Genomic DNA, 24,806 nt, shown 5'->3' on the forward strand with positions numbered 1-24,806 from the left:
AATAAGAAGATTTTTATTTAGCCCATGTGAACATTCGAATACAATCTTAAATTTGAATGTAATCCCGTACATTTTTATATGATAATTGTTCTTAACAATAGGCTGTAATTCTCATCACATAAAACATGGGGAATTCAAGGTAATGAGTAAAGATCTGACATTTCCAAGTATTCACGTGCGTATTTAAGAAGATTACCTGTCAATCAATGGTTTCTCTTTGTTCCACTGCTTTTTAGGTTGCTGTTTGTTTTTCTTTTTTTTTTTAAGTGAGAAACAGAAACACCTGAAAGAAATATAACTGCTGTCACATTAGCACCTACTCCGAACTCTCTCCAAGTGTCTGCAACTGAAATGTTTATTTTTGAACACACGGCAGTAAATGTTTTCATGACACTGAAGAGTGGTAGTTGAATAATATACAGCCTGATGTTGACAGACCCAAATTAATTATGATTGAAAATGAGAATTAACTTCAAAGTTATTGTGAGGCGCTACAGTCATAATCAGAAACATCCAGAAACACAACGAAGAATTGTTAATGTTATTCTCATTTAACCTAGAATAAGTATGATTTTCTAATAGCTTTTCCTTATGAATAAAAGTCTGGGCAATAAAACAAATATTTATTAAAAACTTGCAATACATTTTTCTTATAAATTTTTCATAGAAATGACTCGGAGAAGGATTATATTATGATAGTGAATCAAATCATAATAGTAAGAGTGACAAAAAGCTGATACCTCAATTATGCTGTGGATTTTTAGGTGCCGTTCCTTTGAAAAGTTTGAAGTAGTTGAAAATGGATTATCTTAAGATATTCTATTTTTAGGAGGATGAAAAGGTAATATGACTATCCCCAGTGCATAAGCAGACTGGAGCACAAAAATTTAATATATTCCTCAAGACCACAGTCAGCCATTAAATTATTCATATACATGTATACTTTAATGCTTCTATGTTTTAGTGCCCCCCCCAAGATTTTACCTTCTTCACATGTTCTGTCCAGATGTGACCCCGTTCCTCAGGCAGCTGGGGAGACATGAGAACAGCCCCTGGGAATCCATGCATCTGTTTCAAGAAAGTGTGAGACAAAAGGCCAAATGGACACGTGGTGTCCGAGGACACTAGTCTCTCTTCCTTAAGTAAAATGAATAGAGAGGAAGAAGAGAGAGAAGGAAGAGGCGGTGACAGGACATCTCTGAAGGCTGAAGCCCAGCGGCAGTCTCCTTGTGAAGTGATTCTGAGGACGGGCAGCAAGTCTGCTCGCGTGCTGGTTGGGAAAATGGCCACCGAGGTGAGGGGTCTGGTCTGTGGGCAGCTCCGGACCCTCATCGAGCCACGTCTTTCCTTCCATAGAGTGTCCATCGCAGGGCGGGAGTTAGAAAACCGCGGGCCTGTGCGCCAAATCCGGCCCGCCACCTGTTTTGTAGAGAACATTTTATTAGAATCCAGCCATGCCTATCTGTTTATGTGTCGTCTTTGGGTGCTTTCACAACGCGAGGCAAAGACTGGCCGCAAAGCTGGAAATATTTACTGTTCACCCCTTGACAGAAGATGTTTCCCACCTCTGCTCTGGGGTGTGGACCTGGCTGTGTCATGGAAGCTGGGTCGTGGGCGTGTGGAAGTTCCAGCTTGTGAAAGGCAGACCGCACACGCCCAAGTACAAGGTCACGCCCCACGTCCCCCACCCACCCAGAGTAGCACCGTCCCTGCTGGACTCACGGGGTGGTGAAGAGTCTGAGACACGACACTCTGGCTGAACCGTGGGTCCAGCTACCACCTGCTGCCAGCGGAACAAAGGGAGAAGAAGTTTCGAGGACAGCCAACAGCCTCCATCACACGCGGTATTTGTTTCGTCCATTTGCCTTAACGTTAATCATTTAAAAGTAGCATCTATCCACGTGTGTCACGTCATAGGCAAATGACCACATTTTATCCACACAGGAAATGCATTTTTACTACAACCAAGCCTATACATTTTCTAGTATCGATTGTCAGATAGAAGGTTGATGAGGTACAATTTGGTGCAAGGTAGGGGAGCTCTAGGGAACGTAGAGCCAAAGCCAAGACAGACAGAGTTTCTACTGGGACTTGCAAGGGTGTGAGCAAGCTGGTCAGGACGGAACATGGCTCTTCCCAAACAGCATCGTGGTGTCAAAGGGCGGCCTTGGGAGTGTGCCAGTGAGTCTGCAGGTGGAAAAGGTGCCATCCAAAATTCTGTTTTGTGAAACCATTCCTTAAACACAGAAGAGTTTGAGGCCCATTTAAAAAACACCACAGGCTTCCCTGGTGGCGCAGTGGTTGAGAGTCCGCCTGCCGATGCAGGGGACACGGGTTCTTGCCCCGGTCCGGGAGGATCCCACGTGCCGCGGAGCGGCTGGGCCCGTGAGCCATGGCCGCTGAGCCTGTGCGTCCGGAGCCTGTGCTCCGCAACGGGAGAGGCCACAACAGTGAGAAGCCCGCGTAACCCAAAAAAAAAAAAAAAAAAAAAATACAGACCACATGCAAAATATCCTATAAGTCTCCAACCAAGCTCCATTTAAAAAGAAAAGAAAAAGTGTATATAAAAAGATCTAACGAATAGTCACAATTCCCATAGGGGACTTTACAGTCCATTTGCTCCACCACCTTATGAGATTAGAAGAAGAAAAGTCATCTAAGCTAATCTTTCTGCTAGGATGGCTCCCTGAGAAAGTTCCACTACCTTCTTGGATTCAATTCTGAATGTCTGGAGCAATGCACTCTCCTCGTCCTTGTCCTGGAGGCAGTTCAAAGGCCTGTGGCGGATTTTCCCAACACCCCTGGTGTAAAAAGTAATAGAGTGAGGAATAGGGGGATAGAAGTCTGGTCTTCACTCTTCTGCTTCTCAGCCACCAGCACCTGCATGATTCTTTCCTCATACTCATTCAATTTGTGTGTCCTTCCTACTGGATCGATGTCAGAGACAGAGCCCCAGCCTCTGAGAGTTTATAATCAAACACAGGAGAGGCTGCAGCAGGAAGGAAAAGGCTCTGGCAGGTGCAGCCACATCAGCCGTGAGTGATGGTGGAGGAGGTGACCTGCCAGCTGGCGTGGAAGGTTGGTGAGAGGTGGAAAGGCCGGGTCGGAGGGAAAGCATCCCACGTGGAAAGAGGGCACAAGCAAAGGGGTAGGGAGGAAAGGATGTAACGAAGCAATGACTGGGTGTCAGGCTCAGCTAGAATATGGCACTCACAGGGGAGCAGTGAGAGGTTAGTCGGGAAAGATAGTAAGGACCCAGACCGAGAAAACAAATTAGTCTGCTGTTAGTAAGCAAAGTGAGGGGTCCTGAGAAGGGGGGTGATTTGATCAAGGACAGACTTCAGAAGGATTACTCACACCACCGTGATTTGTAGACTGGAGCGCGGGTAGGGAGACTAGTTAGAAAGCTAGGACAACAAGACAGATGTGGGAGAGATTACCAATAAAGAACAAATCCAAGGAATTCTTTCCCCTGTGCTGAACATGGTCCAATCACTTATACTGGAGATGCCATTCATGAAAAAACGATGAAGTGACAAAATATAACACTTAAGTTGACAATTTGAAATTGAAAATGAGGGGACTTCCCTGGTGGCCCAGTGGCTAAGACTTGGTGCTTTCACTGCAGGGGGCGCGGGTTCGATCCCTGGTCGGGGAACTAAGATCCTGCAAGCCTCTCAGGGCACAGCCAAAAACAAAAGATGAAATTGAAAATGACTAGAAATGCATTTGAATTTTAGCCATTCGATTTGATGTTTATAAAGATGTTTAACTATGCAACAGGCAGTAACCTGAAACCCTGAGAAGGGTGCAGGAGCCTCCTGTTTATGAAGAGAGAGAATTACTGTCCTCCTCGGTCCTTCACACTTATTCCAAGTTAGAGGGACCGTCTAGGCACTACTGTTCCTGATTTTAAATGGGGAGGTAGTCTATTTCATTTATTTATTTATTTTACTTTATCAAACTATATTCTGCATATAATAAAATGCACCTATTTAAAATGTACAGTTTGATATGTTTGGCAATGTATACGTCTATATAGTCATCACCATAATTGAGTTACAGAACACTCCTTGGACTTCCCTGGTGGCGCAGTGGTTAAGAATCTGCCCGCCAATGCGGGGGACATGGGTTAGAGCCATGGTCTGGGAAGATCCCACATGCCGCGGAGCAAGTAAGCCCGTGCGCCACAGCTACTGAGCCTGTGCTCTAGAGCCCGCGAACAACAACTACTGAGCCTGTGTGCCACAACTGCTGAAGCCCGCGTGCCTAGAGCCCATGCTCTGCAGCAAAAGAAGCCACCGCGATGACAAGCCTCCACAGTGCAATGAAGACTCAACGCAGCCAAAAATAAATAATTGATTTTTTTAAAAAAGATACAGAACACTCCTGTCACCACCTGGCCCCCAAATTCCCTCCTAACTCTGCAACTGACTCCAACCCATCCTCAGGCAACTGCTGACCTGACTCCTGACACTATGGATTTAGTTTCGCCTGTTCTAGAACTTCATGGAAATATTATACAATCATACACACACGTTCTTTTGTGTCTGGCTTTTGCTCAGAATGTTTTTGACATTCATCAATGATGCTACATATATAGTTTCTTCTTTGTAAGTTACTGGATACATTGTATGAATATTCCACAAATTGTTTATCCGTTCATCTGTAACTGGATGTTTGGGTTAATTCCATTTTGGGGCTATTATGAATAAAGCTGTTATGAACATTAGTGTACAGACTCTTTGTGGACATAGGTTTTCATTTCTCTTAAGGAAATACCTAAGCTTGAGTCATATGGAAATTTATGTTTGATTTTATAGGAAACTGATGAAAAGTTTTCTGAAGTATTATAGTATTTTACATTCCCAACAGCAGTGTAGGAGAGTTCCGGTTGCTCCACATCCTTTCCAACACTTGATATCGTCAATCTTTTTCAATTTTCACATTCTGGTAGGTTTGTAGTAGTGTCTCATTGTGGTTCTAATTTGCATTTCACTAACGATTAATGATGTGTTCATGTCTTTATTTTCCTGTCCTCACCATATATATATATATATATATATATATATATATATATATATACATATATGGTGTGTATGTCTGTTTGTGTGTGTATGTGTGTGTGTGTGAAGTGCCTGTTCAAACCTTGTGTGTGTGTGAAGTGTCTGTTCAAACCTTTTGCGCACTTTTTATTGTCACCTGTCTTATTTTTGGGTTGTGAGAGTTCTTTACATAGTCTGGATATGTCCTTCTTCAGACATATGTATTGCAGATATTTTCTTCTGATCTGTGCCTGCTTTTTCATTCAGTTTCTTAGTGGTATCTTTGGAAGTGCAGAAGGTTTTAATTTTAACAAAGTCCAATTTATAAATTTTTACAGATAGGGTTATGTTCTCTTTACAACATCTTTGCCTGCCCCCAAATCTTGAAAAATTCCTATGTTTTCCTCTAGAGGTTTTATATGCTTAGATTTTGTTCTAGGTCTCTGACCCACTTTGACTTTATTTTGGCAATTCTAGGTCCTTTATATTTCCATACATGCATTAGAATCAGTTTGCCAGTTTCTACAAAGAAGTCCTGGGGCTTCCATTGTATTTTCAGATCAGTTTGGGGAGAAATGACATCTTAACAATGAGTTTTCTAGTCCCAGAATATCTTTATATTGTCTCTTAAAATTTCTCTTAACAATCTTTTGTAGTTTTCAACGTATGTATCTTGCACACATTTTGTTAAATGTATCCCTCAGTACTCCAAACAGCCTGCCTTAGAAGTTGTCTACTGCAGAAAGCAATCTTCCATTATTTATTAGTTTTATTAGTTTAATTCCCAGAATAATGATTTCTTCAAATTGATGGTAGAGGAGGGGTGGTAATGGGGGAAGGGTCATTCCCAGTGGGAAGCATTTCCAGTTACAAGATAATTCCCTGCTGTATTAGAAAAAGGTATCTCTGGATAAACACTGACTCCACCCCATTCAAGGGAGACTGCAGACGTGAACAAGTCTTGCTGGTATCAACAACGAAGCTACTTACTAAGACAATTAGATCTTTAAAGTTGAAAGCAGCTCTTTTATGGATTCCTCCATCTATAGATCTATGTGGAGTTACCACTCAAAAATTATCTAATTTATGATGGTAATGGGCACTTAGAAATTTTTTTCCTAGGTCTAGATATTTCTTTTCACAGAATTCCCGTACTTTAGTTTGAATCGGCAATAGCATTTGTGCAATTACGGAGCACTTGTAGGAGGCTATAGATTAAGAGAAATGTTTATCAGCAGAGTTTTACCTAGATGCACAAAATTCTCTTGAAAACACTTTTGGGAAGTGTAACTACCCACTGATCTTTTTGCTTTGCACACAAAAATGTTGATGGTAAAGAGGAAACTAACTTTCTGAACCATCAGGTATTATATTAATTATTCCTCTCACCAAATCCCCTGATGGGTAGTTTATAGATTTTCCTTCATTTAAAAAGTAGATTATTCAAGATTCCTGAAAGAATTATATTACAAATATAATGATAACACATTAGCTTACACAATGCTTCTTCTGTGATATCAATTTTTTCCTCTTAACCATCAAATTAGATAAAGAAGGATCAGGTATAATCTAATCAGGAACCCAACCCTAAAGACAAAGCAAAGAGCAATCTAAAATGTTATACAGAGCTCTGGTTCTGTGTTTTTCTTTATTCCCTTTCTCCTTTACCTCCAACTTTCTCTCTTTTAAATTTTGGCCTTTCAAAGAAAAACTCAGAAACCACAGATATTTAAGAAATACCGACAACAATTATAGTTTATTAACTGCTCTGTACCATGAAAACACAATGCAATTCTATAACTTTCAGTTTCCTCCAAGGTGAATATTATTGTCCCCACTTTACAGACAAAGAAGCTGGAGCTCATGGAGTATCAGTGACCTTCCCCAAGGCCACATGGCCAACCGTGAAGACGGGATTCAAATCACAGAACCCAACGTTTATCACACAGATGACTCCAAAACTAAAATATTTACTTAATTAATTCAACCAAAGGGTGAATAAAAAGGGAGACTACAGCATTTAGTTGAACAGATCTTCCAACCTCCATCTATTTAGGAAAATACACATACAGAAAAGGTGACACCACATCACGGAAAGAGCACAGAGCTAGGGGCTGGGAGCTAGATTCGAGCTAAACCAAAGAGCAAATTGTCACAAAATCGAAGAAACTCTTTAAACGTGTTTCTTCATGAGTAAATGCCAATGTTGGACTTCATGCTTTCTAAAGTCTATTCCAACTCTAGATTCTACCGAACACCACCACCAGCGACAACTTTGTGTCTATTATTACAGGGGTAATATTCTTTTCTCTTTTGAGTTTTACATAAGTGATCTTTTCAACTCAGACTGGAGTCTTTAGAAACACCATAGACTTCTAAGGAGGCTGGAGTCATCGGGGCAGGTGTCCTACTTTCCTGAACAACCTCTGTGGGCTAAAGCCTCCGGGAGACGCTGCTTCCACCACAGCCCGGAGCCCAGAACTGAGATGACCGCGGACAGGAAACTGAGCCCATATGTGTCAGTACTTCTGGTTTCCCGGTGACCACGAGGGCCCAGGGGAGCCGACGTGTCCATGACCCACATAGGCTTGGGGTCTAAATGGTGTGCTTGCTGCTCTACACTGAAGGCTGTCAGCTCCATCACCGGCACCACTGGCCTCAGTACCGATCGCCAGCTGAGACCTTGAACTTCAGCAGTTACCACCTTAGCAGCAGCCTAGCCCAGCCACTCCACAGGCCTGCCCAGAGGACACCCCGGGCATCTTCTCACCTGTTCTCCTCTGCTGCCACAAATGAGCAGCGAGACCATGTCAATGCCCACAGATGCCTTCCTGAGTAAGAAAAGAGAGGCGGGTGTAAAATCCCAATGACTAGTCCCTTTACCAAAAGAAACAGGGTCATTCCAAAGAGGCTGTCACTCCAGCCACGATCCAGATTTTGAACAGTCTGGATGTTTAACCCCAAAGTAGAAATAGGAACAAGAGTGACAGAGGTAGTTCCCGTTGACAAGCCTAAGAGGTCCCCATCAATCAGCAGGGTGGGACTCACGAGGAAGATGCGATGAGCTATTGCGAAACAGATGCTCCATTTTCTCTACATATCTCATTTCACTGTGACTGGTTTTGTGACCTCAAACGATTTTAGAATTTGAGTTCATTACCATAAGCGAAAAAAGGACAAACAAAATGAGGAACCGCCCTCTTCACAAAGTCACGTTCGGCTTGAGTGTTTTTCTAAGTATGTGGCACACTCAAGCCTTTCTTAGGATGGCCTGTAAAAAATGTTCATGGAGGTTAAAGGAATTTGGGCAACAATTTACTCCATCCATGAAAACTTCCATAGGGTTTCCATTTAATGAAACCTTAAGATAAGCGAGTTCTTAGTTTCAATTGGTTGTCAACATATAGGAAAAAGAAAAGCTCACATCGAAGAAGCAATACAACTGGAAAATTAAACATTAAGGTGAAAAGCCATTTCTTAAAGTGTAGCCTTTACTGTCAATCAGAATTTGGTCTAAAGTGTGAAACCAGAAGGGAAAAGTCAGCTCCGCTGTGAACTGCCAAGGAATTGCCTTTATTCTGCCAAAGTTCCAGATGCTTCTCTTACAGAAACACTTCTGTCTCATGCTCTCACTTGTTTATTTCCACGCGCATAACGCAGCCATGCACGGAAACAGGTACTCTATTAATCCACCAAATGTGATTTTTAAATTACTTCATCTTATTTCAGATTTCAAACCAGGCAGGAAAAGTAGGACCGTGTACTCCCCTTTCTTTTTTTTAATCTCGGATTTGAAACTTCCGAGGTTAAAACAACTTTAAACAACTGTTTTAAACTTAAATCAGTTTAAAAGCAATTAATGACATCTGTTACTAAGTGACCCCAAATCAGGAAGAAAGTATGATCCAAGTTGGTCAAACAAAGCATTAAATACTTAGGAAATGTTTCAATATAAATCTTTGTACTGTCATACAAATAATTCATTTTGAAAGCTCTTCGTCTTGTGGAAGACATCTAATTTCAGAAATGGATCCAGAAATAGCTGTCCATATATTCACGCTTGTTTCAAGATATCACTGCTAAACATCTTTTTTAATTCAGTGGCCGTGGATTGCTTATTATGTGCTGGACCCTAGGTTAGGCACCCGAGATACAAGACACACTGTGGCATCTTGGGAAGGCTGCATTCTCTCTGAAGGCAGAGGGAAATTTAGGAGTCTTTACACTAGATAAAGGACTACAGAGGCAGCAGGGGTGCAAACGAGGGGGTGGATTGCAGACAAACTCCAGAAGTAGAATCAAAGAACGTGTTGCCAAACCGGATGAGTTGACAAATGAACGTTCCCACGTAGCTCCCTGGTTTCCTGTCCCTTGGGGGGATCAGGTGATGCCATTCGATGAGCTTGGAAACGTCGGGGGCTCAGCCCAGCCAGCTCCGTGTCATCCCAGAGGTGAGCTCTGAGGAACGGCTTGTGTAAAAAGGCACACGTGGGAGGTGATGACAAAGTCCACTGGCAGAGCCCCGGTGGGTTCTTCCCCAGTGGAAATGTTTGAACCAACTTGAGAGCCTGTCGACGTGAACACTGGCCAGTGGAAAATGCTCGGGGCGGTGAGAAAGCCACTCTCACGGACAGGACTCTAGTCTTGGGTGACACCGCTGCACGGGCCAGCCCCGTCTAAGCTGATGCTTTTGAACCCTTCCAGTTCCCCGACGACGCTCAAGGGTTACAGGGCAAACACAGTGAACTGGGAGCCCGGGCTCCGGTGCCACCTCGAGCTCTTGCATCTGCAGCATTTGAGGGGGGACAGTTGTGTCGCCTCTCTTCATTTTCTAGGACATTAGGATTCACACTCAGTGTCAACTACGGAAGTCTATAATATCCCTTCCCATTTCTGGACAGGGAAACAGGTAAAACGAGGGGGAATTGGTCGAAATGAATGCCAGAGGGAAAAGAAAATATTCAGCTTCTATCGGCGTCAATGAGAATTTATTTCCCATCTTATTGATAAGTGTTGTGTGGTGCATTCCGAAACGATTTACGGTTGAACGAGACAGCGGCCCAGGAACTCTGGTGACCCCATCTTAATTTCACGGTATGAAGATGCTTATAGGTTAGAATTTTGAAAGATGAATATTTATTTAGTAGAAGATTATTCATCCTCCTGGTTCTGGTTGTTAGAAAACAATGGCAAGAAGGCCACCAAGTTCATAGAATTGATTGCACGCACGTTTTTAAACAGTGTTAACTGTTAAGTGGCCTTCTACTAAGGTATGACGTAAATGTCTATTTGGAGGGTTTTAAGTTAAAACTTCCTGCTTCCCATAAGAATCAATGCTGGTGGTGTCCTAAAATAAACTAAGATCATCTTCTGATGCTGATCAAAAGGCTTCAGCTCTGTCCCACACTCCAGCTCTTTCTTGGCAGAGAAGGGAAACCAGTTCAAAAAATTATTCAGGAAGTAATAAAGGGCTATTTTGTACATGCATTACATTCACAATGAGGGAAATTTTCTATCCTGTGAATATCAGTGTGTCTAATATAAAATCATCCATTTTATACCTGGTAGCTTTTCTAGTGAGAACTACATTAAAATAATAAACAAAGCTTAAGATGTTTATTTTGATCTATAAACCCTGTAAACATAGATTAGGCGAGATTGACTTCCATTGAGACAAATGCTGCACAATGTCTGTGGTGACCAAACATCTAGATTTTCTCTAGAATGCTAGCAACCACTATACAGAAGTGTCTTGAATATGTCCCTGGCATTTCACCCACACTCTAATTCTCCCAAGAAACTCACAAAGTAGACACTGTTGCCAACAGGAGACCAGAGACCCTGAGAACTTACGTGACTCACCCAAAGCCACACAGCCAACTGTAAGTGACCATGTTGCTACATGGACCCAAGTCCACCTGGCCTCGAAGCCAGCTCTCCCCGGTTAGACAAAACGCTTCTTTGCCCTTAGTTTTTCCTCCTTCAGGGATTTTTCTTGAAACTCTCTTCCTGACAACAGTGAAATCATCCACTCGGGGATCTCAGACACCCTCTGGGTCCTAAGGTGAGCCACCAGGGCTCCCTTGGTTCACATCAACCACCACTTCTCTGTTTATTCTTTCCTCCTCTACCCCGTTCCTTTTCTCAAGCTGAGAGTAGAACAAACAAGCTATTTCAATCACAACAAAATATGTTACACACCATTTGAGAAGAACATATTTGTATATTCCTCGGTAGTGCTGAACATACATTAAGGTTATAAAAATAGTGGAACGCTAACTATTATAGCAAAATTAGTAAACCCAGTCTTCCTTAGTAAAGTCAGATCCACGCTGGCTCTCTAATCTCTCTTGTGAATAACCTATTTTTAAAACGCTCTTCCAGTTAACTCCACATATTCACGGAGATAATCCCAAGGGAAAGGATCATCCTTACACGTTCCCTGTAATCAGCCCAACTCCTTAGTCAGTCACAATCACGGAGCCTAAACTCACCCACGAGAGGCCACCCTGACCATTGACACTTTTCTCCAGGCTGGGATTTGCTGCCATCCCTGGAACACCAGCTGGCCTTCTCTGCATCCACTTGAGGCTTAAAATAAGGAACGTGTTTTAAACCTCTTCTGCGAACTGTCTCCCGTATTATTTAGATTTTACATTCTTAAAGAAATGTAGACTCAGTCCTGCTTTTTTCACTCTACTGACAATCTCCATCTTTTTAAGATCTTAGGTTGCCTTCTGACATTTGACCCTTGGGGAAAAGCAAACATCTCTATTTTCTGTTACCAGAATGCGTCCGTTCTTCCCTTAGGATGATAATTGCTTGTGTGCGTTGCTCTCTCCCTAAACAGCTCATCCCAAAGGCTGCAGTTAAAATCATGCTTGCTCGCCAGCATGGCTGTGGTTTGTTCCCTCTCTCTCTCTGCGTTTCTCAATTATGCACAATGTGATTTCATTCTGACTCTTACTAGTTTGTTCTTAGTTCTTTCATACGCTCTTTTCCCGCCTCTACAGGTCAGCGCAGGCAAGCTCCAACGTGACGCCTTTCCTCACCTTCATCCCCGCTGTCCTGCGGCAACTCGAGCAACGTGCTCAATGGCATCTCACAGCTGCATTTTTCTTAATCAAAAAATTGTTGTTAGAAGACCAGCTCTATTAAGTGAAAAAAAATCTGTCCCCTCCATGAGTTATTCATTTTCAGTCATCTGTATTAAATATACTTTAAAAACTTTGCATTAGAGAAAAGTGAGGAAAAGAGAGAACAGTAAACATCCAGGTACTTACACGTGTGATCTGCCCTCCAAAATCTCCCGACAAAAATAAATGCCTGTGTAAAGAAGATTTCACTCTTCAAAATACAATATTTATTTTAGGGGATAAAAGGGAAATAATGTTGATCTCATACCATAACCATAAAAACAGTCTAATCAGAGAAAAACAGCAACGTCATTTGTTCCAGCTCTTTAAAAATATTTTAATCATGCAAAATCAGCATAATGCTAAAATGCTAAGTAAGATGAAGTGGCTTTTGGTCATTTTACAGGATGTATATTTGGCAATAGTTATTAAAAATAACAGAACTCTAAATATATAGTTTCAGAAATGATATTTTTAAATACAGCAGTAAACAACAGACACTACTGCACTTTATACATTTTCTGGCATAACACTGCCATACAGTTACAGGATTATAAAATAAGTGTTTCATAGTACCATACAGATCCAGAAACTGGTTACAGCTCCTACCACATACACATGGTATTGCTGTGCACAGACGTGCACGGCATTCTGTAATTCATCCTGCAGGAGATGACAGAGCACAGAGAAGGCCCACGGCTGCTGGAGAGTCAGCGCTCATGCAGGAAGGAAAGCACACATCTTTCTAAGAATCTACCCATTTTCCTGAAATACTCAAAATACAAAGGACACGATAGTTTCCCAGCTGAAGCGGTGACTGGACCCAGTTAGCCGTCTATCTTCTTAGGTAACACGGAAGAGGAGTGGACAGCTCACTTGGGAAACACGGAAACAACCTTCTTATAAAAAGGACAGGGCTTCCCTGGTGGCGCAGTGGTTGAGAGTCCGCCTGCCGATGGAGGGGGCGCGGGTTCCTGCCCCGGTCCGGGAAGAGCCCACGTGCCGCGGAGCGGCTGGGCCCGTGAGCCGTGGCTGCTGAGCCTGCGCGTCCGGAGCCTGTGCTCCGCAACGGGAGAGGCCACAGCAGTGAGAGGCCCGCGTACCGCAAAACAAAAACAAAAGCAAAAAAGGACAAAGAACAAAACGCTTGTCAAACCCTTGCTGTGGTTTCTTGCTCTTAACTGTGGTGCCACACGAGGAAGACGCCATCGCTCTCGCCGGCGTGGGGTATACAGTCACATCGTTAGAAACAGACTAGCGCGGGACCTCCTTCCCGTCTCTGCAGCCACTGCCTCCACTTAACTTCCTGTCAGTAGAACCACGGGCAGAGGAATTAAACCTGGTGGCGCATCATGTGATTATTTCTCTCAGTCTGTGAAAGGTTTCCATCTACTGTGGAGTAAGCGGAATCCAGGCTGAAAATGCGAGCATGAATGGGACTGCTTCCCATTCACACCAGTCCAGATCTCCCTGGCACGGATAACACCGAGCACGTTCCCACCGTAAAGCTTCTGCATCCTCATCTATTCCTCATTCCAGTAAATTCTGGCACTCCACAAACCTACAGTCAGTTACATCTTTATATCTATAAGTGAGTTTCTAGTGACCGTTTCTAATTTTTTGTTTCGATTGTTATTTTCCTCTTCTCCACATGAAACTAAACCCACCAGCACTGAAAAAGGTGTTCATGACCAATGACTGCAGACCTTGGACACTTCTTAGGACCAAAGCTTATTACACAACGAATCTCTCTAGTTAATGTAACTGTTCCACAAACTCCATTATAATTTAAAAACAAAAATATGATAAACTTTATAGCTTCAACATAGTTTTCATATTAAAATATATAAGGTTTCTGATTTGTCTAAAAAAGGTCTCTCAGCATAACAAGTGCGCACTGGTGCCTTTTCCCTTTCACTTCGTCTTTACACTAAAAGAACAACCCCAAATAATTTTTGATGGAAATCAGAAGTTTTGAACTGGCGAGAGGGGTAGGCAGAACTGGTATTTCAATGTTTCCCGAGATAGAAAGATTCAGCTGTAATTTACATAGCAGGTGTCCAACTGCTCACAATCTCCTAAACAACTGCAAAATGGTGACGAATGAATTATAACAGGTATTTTATGAAAATTGATACCCAGTGAAACTGTGCATGAGGTCCAAGGTGGCCCACCTTCCTCAGAAGACAGCGATCACGGGGTGCGACACCCTCGGCCTCCAGGGGAGGCTCCGGAGACCCCTCCTCTACTGGAGAGGATGCAGCCCAGTGTACGTGCCCCTTCACCAAGACGCCCACTCTGGTTCTCAGCCACCTCCCCATCTCTGAACTCAACCTCCAGGCAAGAGTTTGGGCCATAAAACGAAGCAGTTAATTGTGTCCTCCACGTGAACACTTTAATTCAAGGAAACAAACATATTAAGAAGTTATTTCCCACAAGTAACTAAAACAATAAACTTCTCAACAGATGAGGGAAAAAGTAGATGACAAAAGACATTCTCTCTAATCTAGGGAAAAAGCAAGAACAAGTACTGTTTAAATGTTTCTAATAAAACTACAGCATAAAAGTCCAAATTAATCTCAGATTCCTCCAACTATCTACTGGAATTAAACTTTTAAATCATTTCTCTAATAGAATGCCATTCTCTACATCCCTCTGTATCTAAAAGCAAAAGTAAAACACAGATTAATATTACTTGTAGTAACTGAGAGATGTTTACAATGAAAATTACAGGGTGTAGCAAAATTAGGCAGAAGCATAAATAAATGTAACAATGAAGTTAATCTTTCTGCTTAACTTCACACCTTACTTCTTTCTCAAATGTAACACATTTTTGAACACTGTGGCTAGTACACTTCCTTTTGAACTGATGTTACTGATACAAATGGAAATGTCTCCAAAATGAAAAAGCACGAAAGTAAATTTCATTAAATTAACTGATCTGTCACGGTTTGGAATGTTTCTTATGGCAAGATTTTATAATGAAGTAAAAATTTAAACTTCTGAATGAAAAGCATTCACATTAGTTAAGGCACATCTGGACACCTCCAGGCATTCATATTTATAACTATATTATTCTATCATTAACTTCAGTAATAAGGAATTTCTAAAACATGGTCTGTCCCTAAGCACAGTCTGCTGGGTGGGCTGGAACAGGCAAAGAGGCAGGGTGTACTCACTGGCACCCTAGAGATTACTCAACAAATATGCTCATGGAATAAACACTAAAGAATTCTAAATTGAAAGAAGTCAACCCTTTGTACACCCCTAATTTTCCAGATCCTACTGTGACCCAGGCCATCATTTTCTACAACTGCACCTACATTTGAAACGATTCTTGCTTGTCTAACTTCAGCCTACCTTACACTTAATGGATATACCCCAAAGGAAAAAAAAATTGGAACTTTTTAAGTGGGAAACAAAATAGAAATCTTCAAAACTACTCCTATAACAAAGAGTCCCCACTCACCCCAAATAAACTTGAGAGACCCACAGATGCAATTACAATCAAGCAAGATCAAGAACGCCCTTCTCTTCTCAGGTTAGAAAATAAAGCTTTTAGAAGAGCCTCAATTATAGAAAGACAAAGAAACTGGCTTGATTTAGTTACTCAGTAGATTAGACACTCAACCATAACTCTACTATAAACCTGGGAAATTTAACTTTAAACAATTAAACAAATATTCCCTCTCCATCAGTTCAACCAATTTTTGACAACTGGATAAGGAAGTTTACTTTCTAAAATGATTTTTTAGAGAGTAACTCAAATGTAATACTGTACTACAATACTTTTCCTTTTTCACCAGAGCATTCCTTCTGTCAGGTTAAAGTGTAAAAACTAGAAACAAAAGTAGGTAATTTTTAAACATAATCTTTATATTTTTAATACTTAGCAAAAAATCTTAGAACTTCTCTGGTAACTCCAGAGTCATAAGTTTTGTTTTCTCCTTGAAACTGAAAAAGGTTTTCTCAAAACTAAAATCCAAAATAAAACTATACCAAATAATTTTTGAACTGAGAACTGGACGTGACTTAGAGAAAGCAGACATATTTTCAGTTCTGTCATGATTCTTTTCAGTTTCTTATGAGATTGAGCATGAAGATGTATAATGGTACAATACTCTTACTGTTGTAAACTTTTTCTCTACAGAAATATATCTTTTCATCATATATCACTTTACAGTATTTCAAAATATTTTCACATATATCGTCTCCTTTGGGATATGAAAGCACAAAATATTAGAAATATACTAGACTAACCAAGCGGTGTAACATCTATTTGCCTGAAATGCAAATTAGTATTTTATCAATAGCCAATACTTAGTATATTCACAGTCCATGGTACAATGATAAAGTCTATATATTCACAAAAATTCAATAAAGTTTCTAGTCATTTGGCCATGCTCCACTGCGTTTTTAGAACAGCTTCTTAGTTTCTGCAAGCACATGGTAGTTCTTAAAAATACAAAACATCACAGTCAAACCCAGAGGGCTGTTTCGTGTCGTAACACACACACCTAAAGACACACCTACAGATCTTATTGTAAAACTATTGAATGTACAGAGTATTCTTAATAGAAAAAAACTCTAGACGTTCATAATTTTTATCTGCAAAAGGAATGCCATCCTCTCACTTGTTTCCACTGAAGAATTCTCTCGTAAGTTATGTACAGATTAAGCGTAGGAATCAGACTGTTTCACGAGCGTATGCATTTCAAAACAACATGGTAGAAAAAGGCCACTGTTTTAAGTGGAAGCCAGGCAGTTTTCCCTTGAGACTAAATATTCTCAAATTAAACAGTACAATCTCATCAAACCCCTAATTAGGAATACGCTAAAAGTTAAATTATTGAATGAAACATTTTTACTTCTAAGGGTTCTGATATACTATTAGTTTCTAAGTGATTTAGATTATATCCATTTCTTTTCGTATCTGTCCACTTATTAATATTTTAATATCTGGTCACAAAATTTTAACATTATGCACTTAGAAAGTGGTGTGAACACTTTATCATGTATGCAAAATTGGTAAGGTATTTCAAGTGAATCATATTCCTACAATTCAGCCCAATGTGACAACCTACTCTCACGCGCTAAGCTGTAGAACTGTTTATTGAGCTCGATGGGGCCATTAGAGGGTCCATGTGAAAAAACAAAGAAATTGAAATGCAGAAGCAGAATGGTTTCCCCAAATCCTAATGCTCACTTCACAAAACAGTAGAAAGCAAAAACTGTCATTTCTCAAATCATGAGAAATGATAGTGAAAAAATATTCTATATTTATTGGAATACAATATATAACATAAGCGTTACTAACATTCATATAAAATAAGTCAGATTTGAGCAACAATGCTGTTTCATGTAAACTTCAAGGCAATGTAACCCTTCTAAAGCATACTACTTGTGTGTCTATTTTCTAGAAACCCTCCGCTAAAAATCCTCTGGTCAATAAAGGTAACAGAAGATGACATAATGTGATTTAAAAATAGGACACAGTAAAAATTCTCTGAGGGTTAAAGTGTATAGAACTTCCCTTAAGGGCCTAAGAAACACACAAAAGCCAATGCCTTTCTAAATGAAATGAAAAAAAATTTTTTCTGTGAATTGCTTTCACTATATGTGTACGTATGCTCTGAAGTTCTCACCACAGTGTTTGACTGTTTTCGAATGTGTAATAATTAGTGATAATAGTATAAGCAAGAAAGTTATTTGCTCTTACCCAATATTAACACATTCAGTGCTTACTAAAACTGAATATACGGGATGTCCAGTCTGTTCTCAATTTCGAGCTTTCACAACTTAGAGATGCAGCAGATTATATTTTTTCTAAAGATATACTGTGGACTAAGTCATATTAATGTCATAGTCTACATAACGCTGAGATATTCATGGTTTTAGGGACCACTGCCTTGTTGCCAGTGTCAGATGCGTGCCTTTTGAAAACGAATAATTTCCTTTCTTATTTTTTAATTCTTTAGTCATTTGCATTCAGAAACAAGCACCAAATTTGTACGGAACAGCCACAGAAGGCAAAATTCTCTTCTTGGACTTGTGCATCAAAATTTGTTTTTAAGCACTTAACACAGAAAACCATGTTTATTATTTTAAACAAATTCTTGAAATAATACAGCCGACAGTTCCCTCTACGCCACGTAAATGTCACTGTAGTAGATCATCCGAATGTACACTAGAAATGCGCGTGCCCGCCGACACAGGTGGCCAACGAGGGAGAGAATGGAGAGGGGAAGAGGAAAAACAGCAGGACCGACAAACGGGGAGGGGCAAGTGTATCTCCCCAGGAACATCCATCCCACTTACCAGAAACTAAAACTAAGCATGCTGAGGTGCTGTAATGAAAAAACTCCCAATTTCTTCCGAATACATCTGAGAAGACCAAATTCTTTCTCGCAGCTTAAAAACAAAGGAATCCATAAAACGGGCAAAGGGGTGGCAACCTAACGAAATTATCCACTTGATTTTCTTCATGTAGAGCGGAGTTTCTCCAAAGAATTTATTTGCTGTATCGAAGACTACATGGTTATTTCCAGATACACTGAAAATAATTTAAAAGTAATTGTTGTGTACCGGATTCGAAAACTCACGTCCCCGAAGTGTTACAGAATGCATTCACGAATGGGGTCCTGTCTTCAGACTTCTGGTGAAATATTAAATTCACTGTCATCCAAAATCAAAACCAAGTGACAACTAAATGCTTACCACAGAGATCACCAACAGCCGGCTACCCTCCGAAACGTGGCCTCTGTTCCTCACCCACACGGGTCTGTGGGCTTCCTGATAATTCACTGTAAGAGTGCGTCATCGTGGGAACCTGTCTCTCCGGGACTTTCACAGTCCTTGTTACGGTTTTCACGCTCTTCATCTTTTTCAGAGGGAGACGCACGCTCCTTTTTCTCCAGCGCATGCGCAACTGTCTCTTCTGGTTGAGGACTGGAATTGTCGGCATCACCCTCTCTCTCTGGGTCTCCCGACCTGGCAGCCTCGCTGCCGGCCTCTGAGCTGGGCCAGTCTGTCTCCTCCTCCGGCTCCCTAGGTGTCACTTTTTTGTCTTCGGCAGCTTTGCTATTTACGCGCCCAGCTGCGGAGGGATTTTTGGAGTCCTTGGGTTTTTTGTGCATAGACGTCTGGCTGTGATGCCCCGAGGTGGGCGGGGCGGGGGTCTTCGGGGCTTTGCTGCCCTCGGGCTGTTCCCTCCTGGGTGGTCCCCAGATAAAATTCTCCGAGGGCGTGTAATGTTTCTGGGCGAACCGCAGGAGTCTTCTCCTTTCCCTTCTGTCTCTAATTGTGTACACGAAATACTCCAGTGCGCTCTGTTTAATATTGGGGATGGTATTTTCCACAAGAGCCTCATGAAGAATAAGTTTGACAAGAGGAGATTTAAAACTTTCATATCCAAGCTCGCCGAGGCTTTTCAGAATACGAGTGATCCTTAAATAGTTGTGCTGAGACCTGGAAGAGGATTGAATACAACGAAGGAGGAAAATTAGCGGAAAGCAGGGGCGTAAAAACCACTGGGAAACTATTTCTGATGGAAGAGTAAGCTGCGAAAACATGCCTTATAATGACTTGGCTAAAAGTCGTAGTAGACACCGCTAAGAAGAATAAAACAAGATGTGAAACCCCTGTACCTCAGTGTAACGCCAATCTGTGTAAAACTCCAATGCATAAAATAAATTCTCCTTTTTCCTTTAGTTCTTTGTACTTGAAAAACATTTAGATTTTCAATGTATTCCCATGGGTGTCGAACTGCTGTTTGTTAACTACACTGAGGATGACTATCTACTACACAAATGTATCGTACCTGTCACAGGTACACAGTGCCGAGCATTGGTTACCGGCCGAATGTACGACTTACAGGGTCAGCAGGCCAGCGGAACCCACCATATCAACCGACTCAGAAGGAAAGCAGCAGAAACCATTCTACCTCGCTGGAACAATTCTGACAAAGGAGGCAGAAGTGACTTATTTAGCAGAGCAAAGAGTACAGGCTTTGGAGTCAGAACCGAATTCACACCCTAGCTGTGCCACCAACAGCTACATGAAATCACGGCACCGCTAAGGCTCAAGTACCCTCATCTTTAACGTGGGGGAAAGGGCCCACACCTCACTGCACTTGTAAGCATCAAATTAGCTGACATATATGCAGAGCATGTGGAACTCAATCAATTTCAGACACTTTAACATCAATATAATTATTGGTATTGGTATTATTCAGATTTGGTACTAAGGACTACCTTATGTGTACCTATCCCACCTTAATCACCTCATTCTCTTCCGTCTGTGGCCTCTCTCTCACCTCCTCTTTCCCTATCACAGAATTTAACATTTTACTTCTAATGGCATGGACTGCAAAGACTCCTCTTTCCCCAGATTGCACTAACATCTTTCTTTTCTTGTCCCAAAACTAAAGCCATTAGCAGATGAAAACTTTCCAAACCTATTTTGTCACGATTCATAATCTTGCCCCCCTACCTCACTCAGCCCAAGAGTTGCTTTATTACAAATACCTGGCTGCATCCTAAGGGAGCCTTCAGGTCCATGTATTAATCATGTGTGTCATCACCAGCCCGGGGTTAGTTACTCACCCAATATTGCACCACTTATTCCTCACTTCCCCAAACCTGTCTATACCTCAGACACTGAACTTTAGACAAGCATCGCATACACCTGCCTTGGCTTCCACAAGTGCTTGGTATTCGCTTAGGAATAACTAGCAGCTTATTTGGGAAGCCTGGAAGAGGATACTGAATTATTTGAGGGATGGAAGGGCGTGGCTCCATGGCCTTATATTTTAAGAAGAGAGTTAGTTTGGACAAAACTAAACCCTTAATGATGTGGGCTCACCAGACGCTAGAAATGACAAGTCCAGCAGTTTTCATTATCTCCAGCCTCCTGGATGTTTACCAAAATAGTGTTCTCTTACTATTCGACTCTTTGAAGGCCAAAGGGTACAATGTAGCACAGATACATTTCGGTCTTATGAATCTGTATTTTTTAATAGTTAGGAAGTACCAGTCTTTGGAGACAATACAAATTTGAGTGAAGTTAAGACAATGTCTTTATCAGCAAGACTGATCCAATGTAGAGTTTGCATACTCTAAAAACTTGGTGGTAAAAATCCCAACATCTGCTTCATAAGTCTATGAGAAAGAGAGATATGGAAAAGCGGAAGAATGTTTTCCTTTAAAAATCCCAAAGAAGAGTTACACGACACAACAAAATTTACTATATTTGCAAGCAGCTCAGTTTCACATATCCAGTCCGGGATGAATGGCCAAGATAAAATTTCCGTGCACACTTAATCTGTATCAACACGTTCGCCAATTAAAAAGGTTACATAACAGTAGAAAAGGACAAACACTGGGGTTGAAGAGAATGGAGATCAGGATTATAGAACAAAATTATACAAGAAAGAAATCGGGTGTTACAGTATGATTTGAAATAAATGTCACAAAGAAATACAAAAAAAAACACCCCACACTCCTAGAGTCGTGAGTAGACTTTGGGGTCGCATAGCAGATCAAAGAGAGAAGCTGGGCTTCCAGACAGCGGTGAGGGTAGTAAGAAGGACTGAAGCTGTCAGGAAGAGCAGCTTAGCGAGGAAAGGACACGCAAAAGCCAAGAACCAGGAGACAGAAAGTAAAAGTGAGAGGGGATTCCAGGGTCTAAAGTACAGCTCCATAATCCAAGGTGATTACAAATAAAATTGGAAATCCATCTTCGTGGTTGGTCTATATGTCTGCACTCTCGTGTTTGAAAACGTTTTACCTCTTTTAGTCATGGTCACTTGTTCACTAAACTTTATTTCACTTGATTTTCATTCAGTAGTTTTTATCCGCTAGGCTACGATAAATGTATTGAGTTCCCTGCTTACTGTGAAAAACTCAAGATGTCATACAGCTTAAAACACAAGTAAAAGCTGTAAGCAATACCCACGGAAAGGAAAAATGATGGTGGAAAGGGTGCAGCACGGGGCAGTAGGGGTCAGGTTCCCCTCCCCACACCAAGCTAGGACATCACTCAACGACAGCCTTCAGAAGGGCGGCTTCCAGCTACTAATCTGAGGATCTGACAATAAAACCCCAAGGAGGATTTAGGCAGACAAACCTGTTTTGTTCCTCATTATTCATTCAACAAACATTTACTAAGTATGACTGCTATTCCGACCAAAACAAAAGCAGGTGGAAATTCTCTAAAACGATAGTCGTGGGTACATGGAAGATGAGATGCTACCAGATCCTCTTCAAAGGCTGCCTTCTGCCATCCTTCATGTCAACAGGCTACTTGCACACAGCTTTCTGTGACAGTCTGACATAAGTGCTTAGAAACTCTGTCCAGAGGTAGCTACCTGCATTGCCTAGGCAGAGGCATATATACTTCTGCTATAAGTGCTCTACAGAAATCAAAGTGAACTCGAGTTATGAGTTAATGGGTCTTCTCGTCAAGATCATAATGCTTTATGCCCATATCCTGCGTGTTTTAGTGCAAGCTACCATTTTAACAGCGTTGATTATAACTAATAAAGTAAATGGAAGGCTTAAACATTCATATTGTACTCATACTCATTTTACACAAGCAAGATAAAAGTTCTAGGAAAGCACAAAAAATTGAGTTAAGCAATGCAAAAAATTCTGTTTGGGGCAAAGAAAAATTTCTTAGGTTAGTTTTAATTTTTTTTTCTCTTAGTACTTGGCCAGTTCAGCTAATTACAATGTGCTAAAAATGTTTAAAGTTGGTTTTATAGTCCAGTGCTCATAAGTCACCCTATAATTAAAAAGAAAAAAAAGCCAGTTTGCATGCAAAGAAAATAATAATAAAAAAAACCCAACTTTGGGCATATGTGTTAATGAAAGTTATAAATATCCAAGCAAAAGAATATAGCAGGGCTTCCCTGGTGGCGCAGTGGTTGGGAGTCCGCCTGCCGATGCAGGGGACACGGGTTCGTGCCCCGGTCCGGGAAGAGCCCACGTGCCGCAAAGCGGCTGGGCCCGTGAGCCATGGCCGCTGAGCCTGCACGTCCGGAGCCTGTGCTCCGCAAAGGGAGAGGCCACAACAGTGAGAGGCCCCCGTACCGCAAAAAAAAAAAAAAAAAAAAAAAAAAGAATATAGCAAATCAATTCCAAATAAACTGGTAAAATTTTCTTCCAGGTGTTTGGCTTTATTAACCAAAAATGGGCTTCTGGTTTTGACCTAAATGGCGAAGATTCTAATTTTCCCTCTTTCTTAGTAAAATGTATGAGTACCTGTCGGTCTTATGAAATGATTTTTACATGTCATAGGCTTAATTCATGGATTTAATCTAAGAAAGCACTGTACCTGAGAAGCGTGCTGAGCTAGCAGAATCTCACAACCTAGGGGATGGGTCTGGAAAAGTGTACACAAACAACAACCGCAAAGGTCAAGCAACGTGGTGTAAAGAGGGGGCGAGGCCACACTTGGCTGGGGGCAGCAGAGATGCTTCAGGAAGAAACAGCTCTGAAACCGAGCAGCCGCGTTTCTACCTGGAATGTCATTCTTTTTTGGCTGCTACTTTGTTTTGCTTTAGAATACAGAACAAGAATAAAGTGCATTTCAGACGAGCTTTTGAATTCAAATTCCTGAGCCCGTCTGTTGCTTGTTCTGCGAGCCATAGAGAATTCCAACCCGGGGAAAACACCACGCCAGCCCGGGTTGCACTGCGGGGCTTTACTTACTCGTTCAGGTGCTGAAACCTTTCCTGCCAGTTAACAGCCCGAGCAACATTTCCAGTTTTATCTATCAGTTTTATTCCAAAAAATTCCAACATCATTTTATAAGCCAAGAGGAATCTTCTAATTGCCTCTTTTGTTTTCTTGAATTCCTAATGAAAAAAGAAAAGTCAGCTGGGTGACTTGGACTTACCAGGGCCATCAAATGGCAATATAATCTGGCTAATTCACACCAAATGAAATGAGCTGGCCTTACCTCAATTTCATACGTAGTTAGTTCTTTAGCGTAAAAGTTCAAGCCTTGTTCTCTCAGGGGGAAAAGCCTACGTTTTAGAAAAATAATATTTTTATATTAATGTTGCCTGGGAGACACACATGATGAAACAGGTGCGAGACAGAGCACACGACTGACCATTGGATGTAGGTGTGGCTGTATTCCAGCTTCTCGTAATCTCCTTTCCACTTACTGAGAACTTCTTCAATGTAAACACCTAAAGAGGAAAGATTTAGAACACGAACCAGACGTGTAAAACATTGTTGGAGGCATTTTAAGACTGAATCGCTTAAGCCTTATGTTAAAACTTAACAACAGCACACAACAACAATGCTTGTGTAAGATGAATACCCTATGCCATATACTCTGTTATGTAATAAGTCTAATTCTAAAAAAAATTTATGGCACCTCAGATCGGAGAAAGCGCTACTGGACAGTTACTCTAAAGCAGAGGCTGGCAACCTATGGCCTGCCATCTGTTTTATAAATAAAGCTTTATTGGAACACAGCCAGGCACATCCATTCACGTATTTTCTATCATAACAGGGGAGTTGAGTAGCTGCAACAGAGATTGCGTGGCCCGCAAAGCTGAGGATATTTACTCTCTGGCTCTGTACAGAGAAAGTTGGCCAACCCCTGCCCTGGA

At 41.4% G+C, this 24,806-nt stretch overlaps 1 protein-coding gene across 6 annotated transcripts in view; it reads right to left on the minus strand.

Moving 5' to 3' along the window:
* Positions 1–635: 635 nt before the first annotated feature.
* OGFRL1 (opioid growth factor receptor like 1) overlaps positions 636–24,806 on the minus strand; it is a 32,294-nt gene continuing 8,123 nt past the window's right edge. For 3 of the 6 annotated variants that reach the window (XM_032650937.1, XM_032650935.1, XM_032650936.1), the window contains exons 4-7: positions 24,299–24,377; positions 24,143–24,209; positions 23,893–24,038; positions 12,634–19,648 (exon numbers count right to left, since the gene is read on the minus strand). In XM_032650937.1, coding sequence (XP_032506828.1) covers positions 18,982–19,648; positions 23,893–24,038; positions 24,143–24,209; positions 24,299–24,377 — 959 coding nt within the window. In that variant the 3' untranslated portion in view covers positions 12,634–18,981. Of the gene's footprint in view, positions 1,420–6,694; positions 7,877–12,633; positions 19,649–23,892; positions 24,039–24,142; positions 24,210–24,298; positions 24,378–24,806 lie in introns of those variants that run through there. The other 3 variants (XR_004352495.1, XR_004352496.1, XR_004352493.1) reach the window with 3 other exon arrangements.

Source organism: Phocoena sinus, chromosome 12 (assembly GCF_008692025.1).
Source record: "Phocoena sinus isolate mPhoSin1 chromosome 12, mPhoSin1.pri, whole genome shotgun sequence".
Classification (NCBI taxonomy): domain Eukaryota; kingdom Metazoa; phylum Chordata; class Mammalia; order Artiodactyla; family Phocoenidae; genus Phocoena; species Phocoena sinus.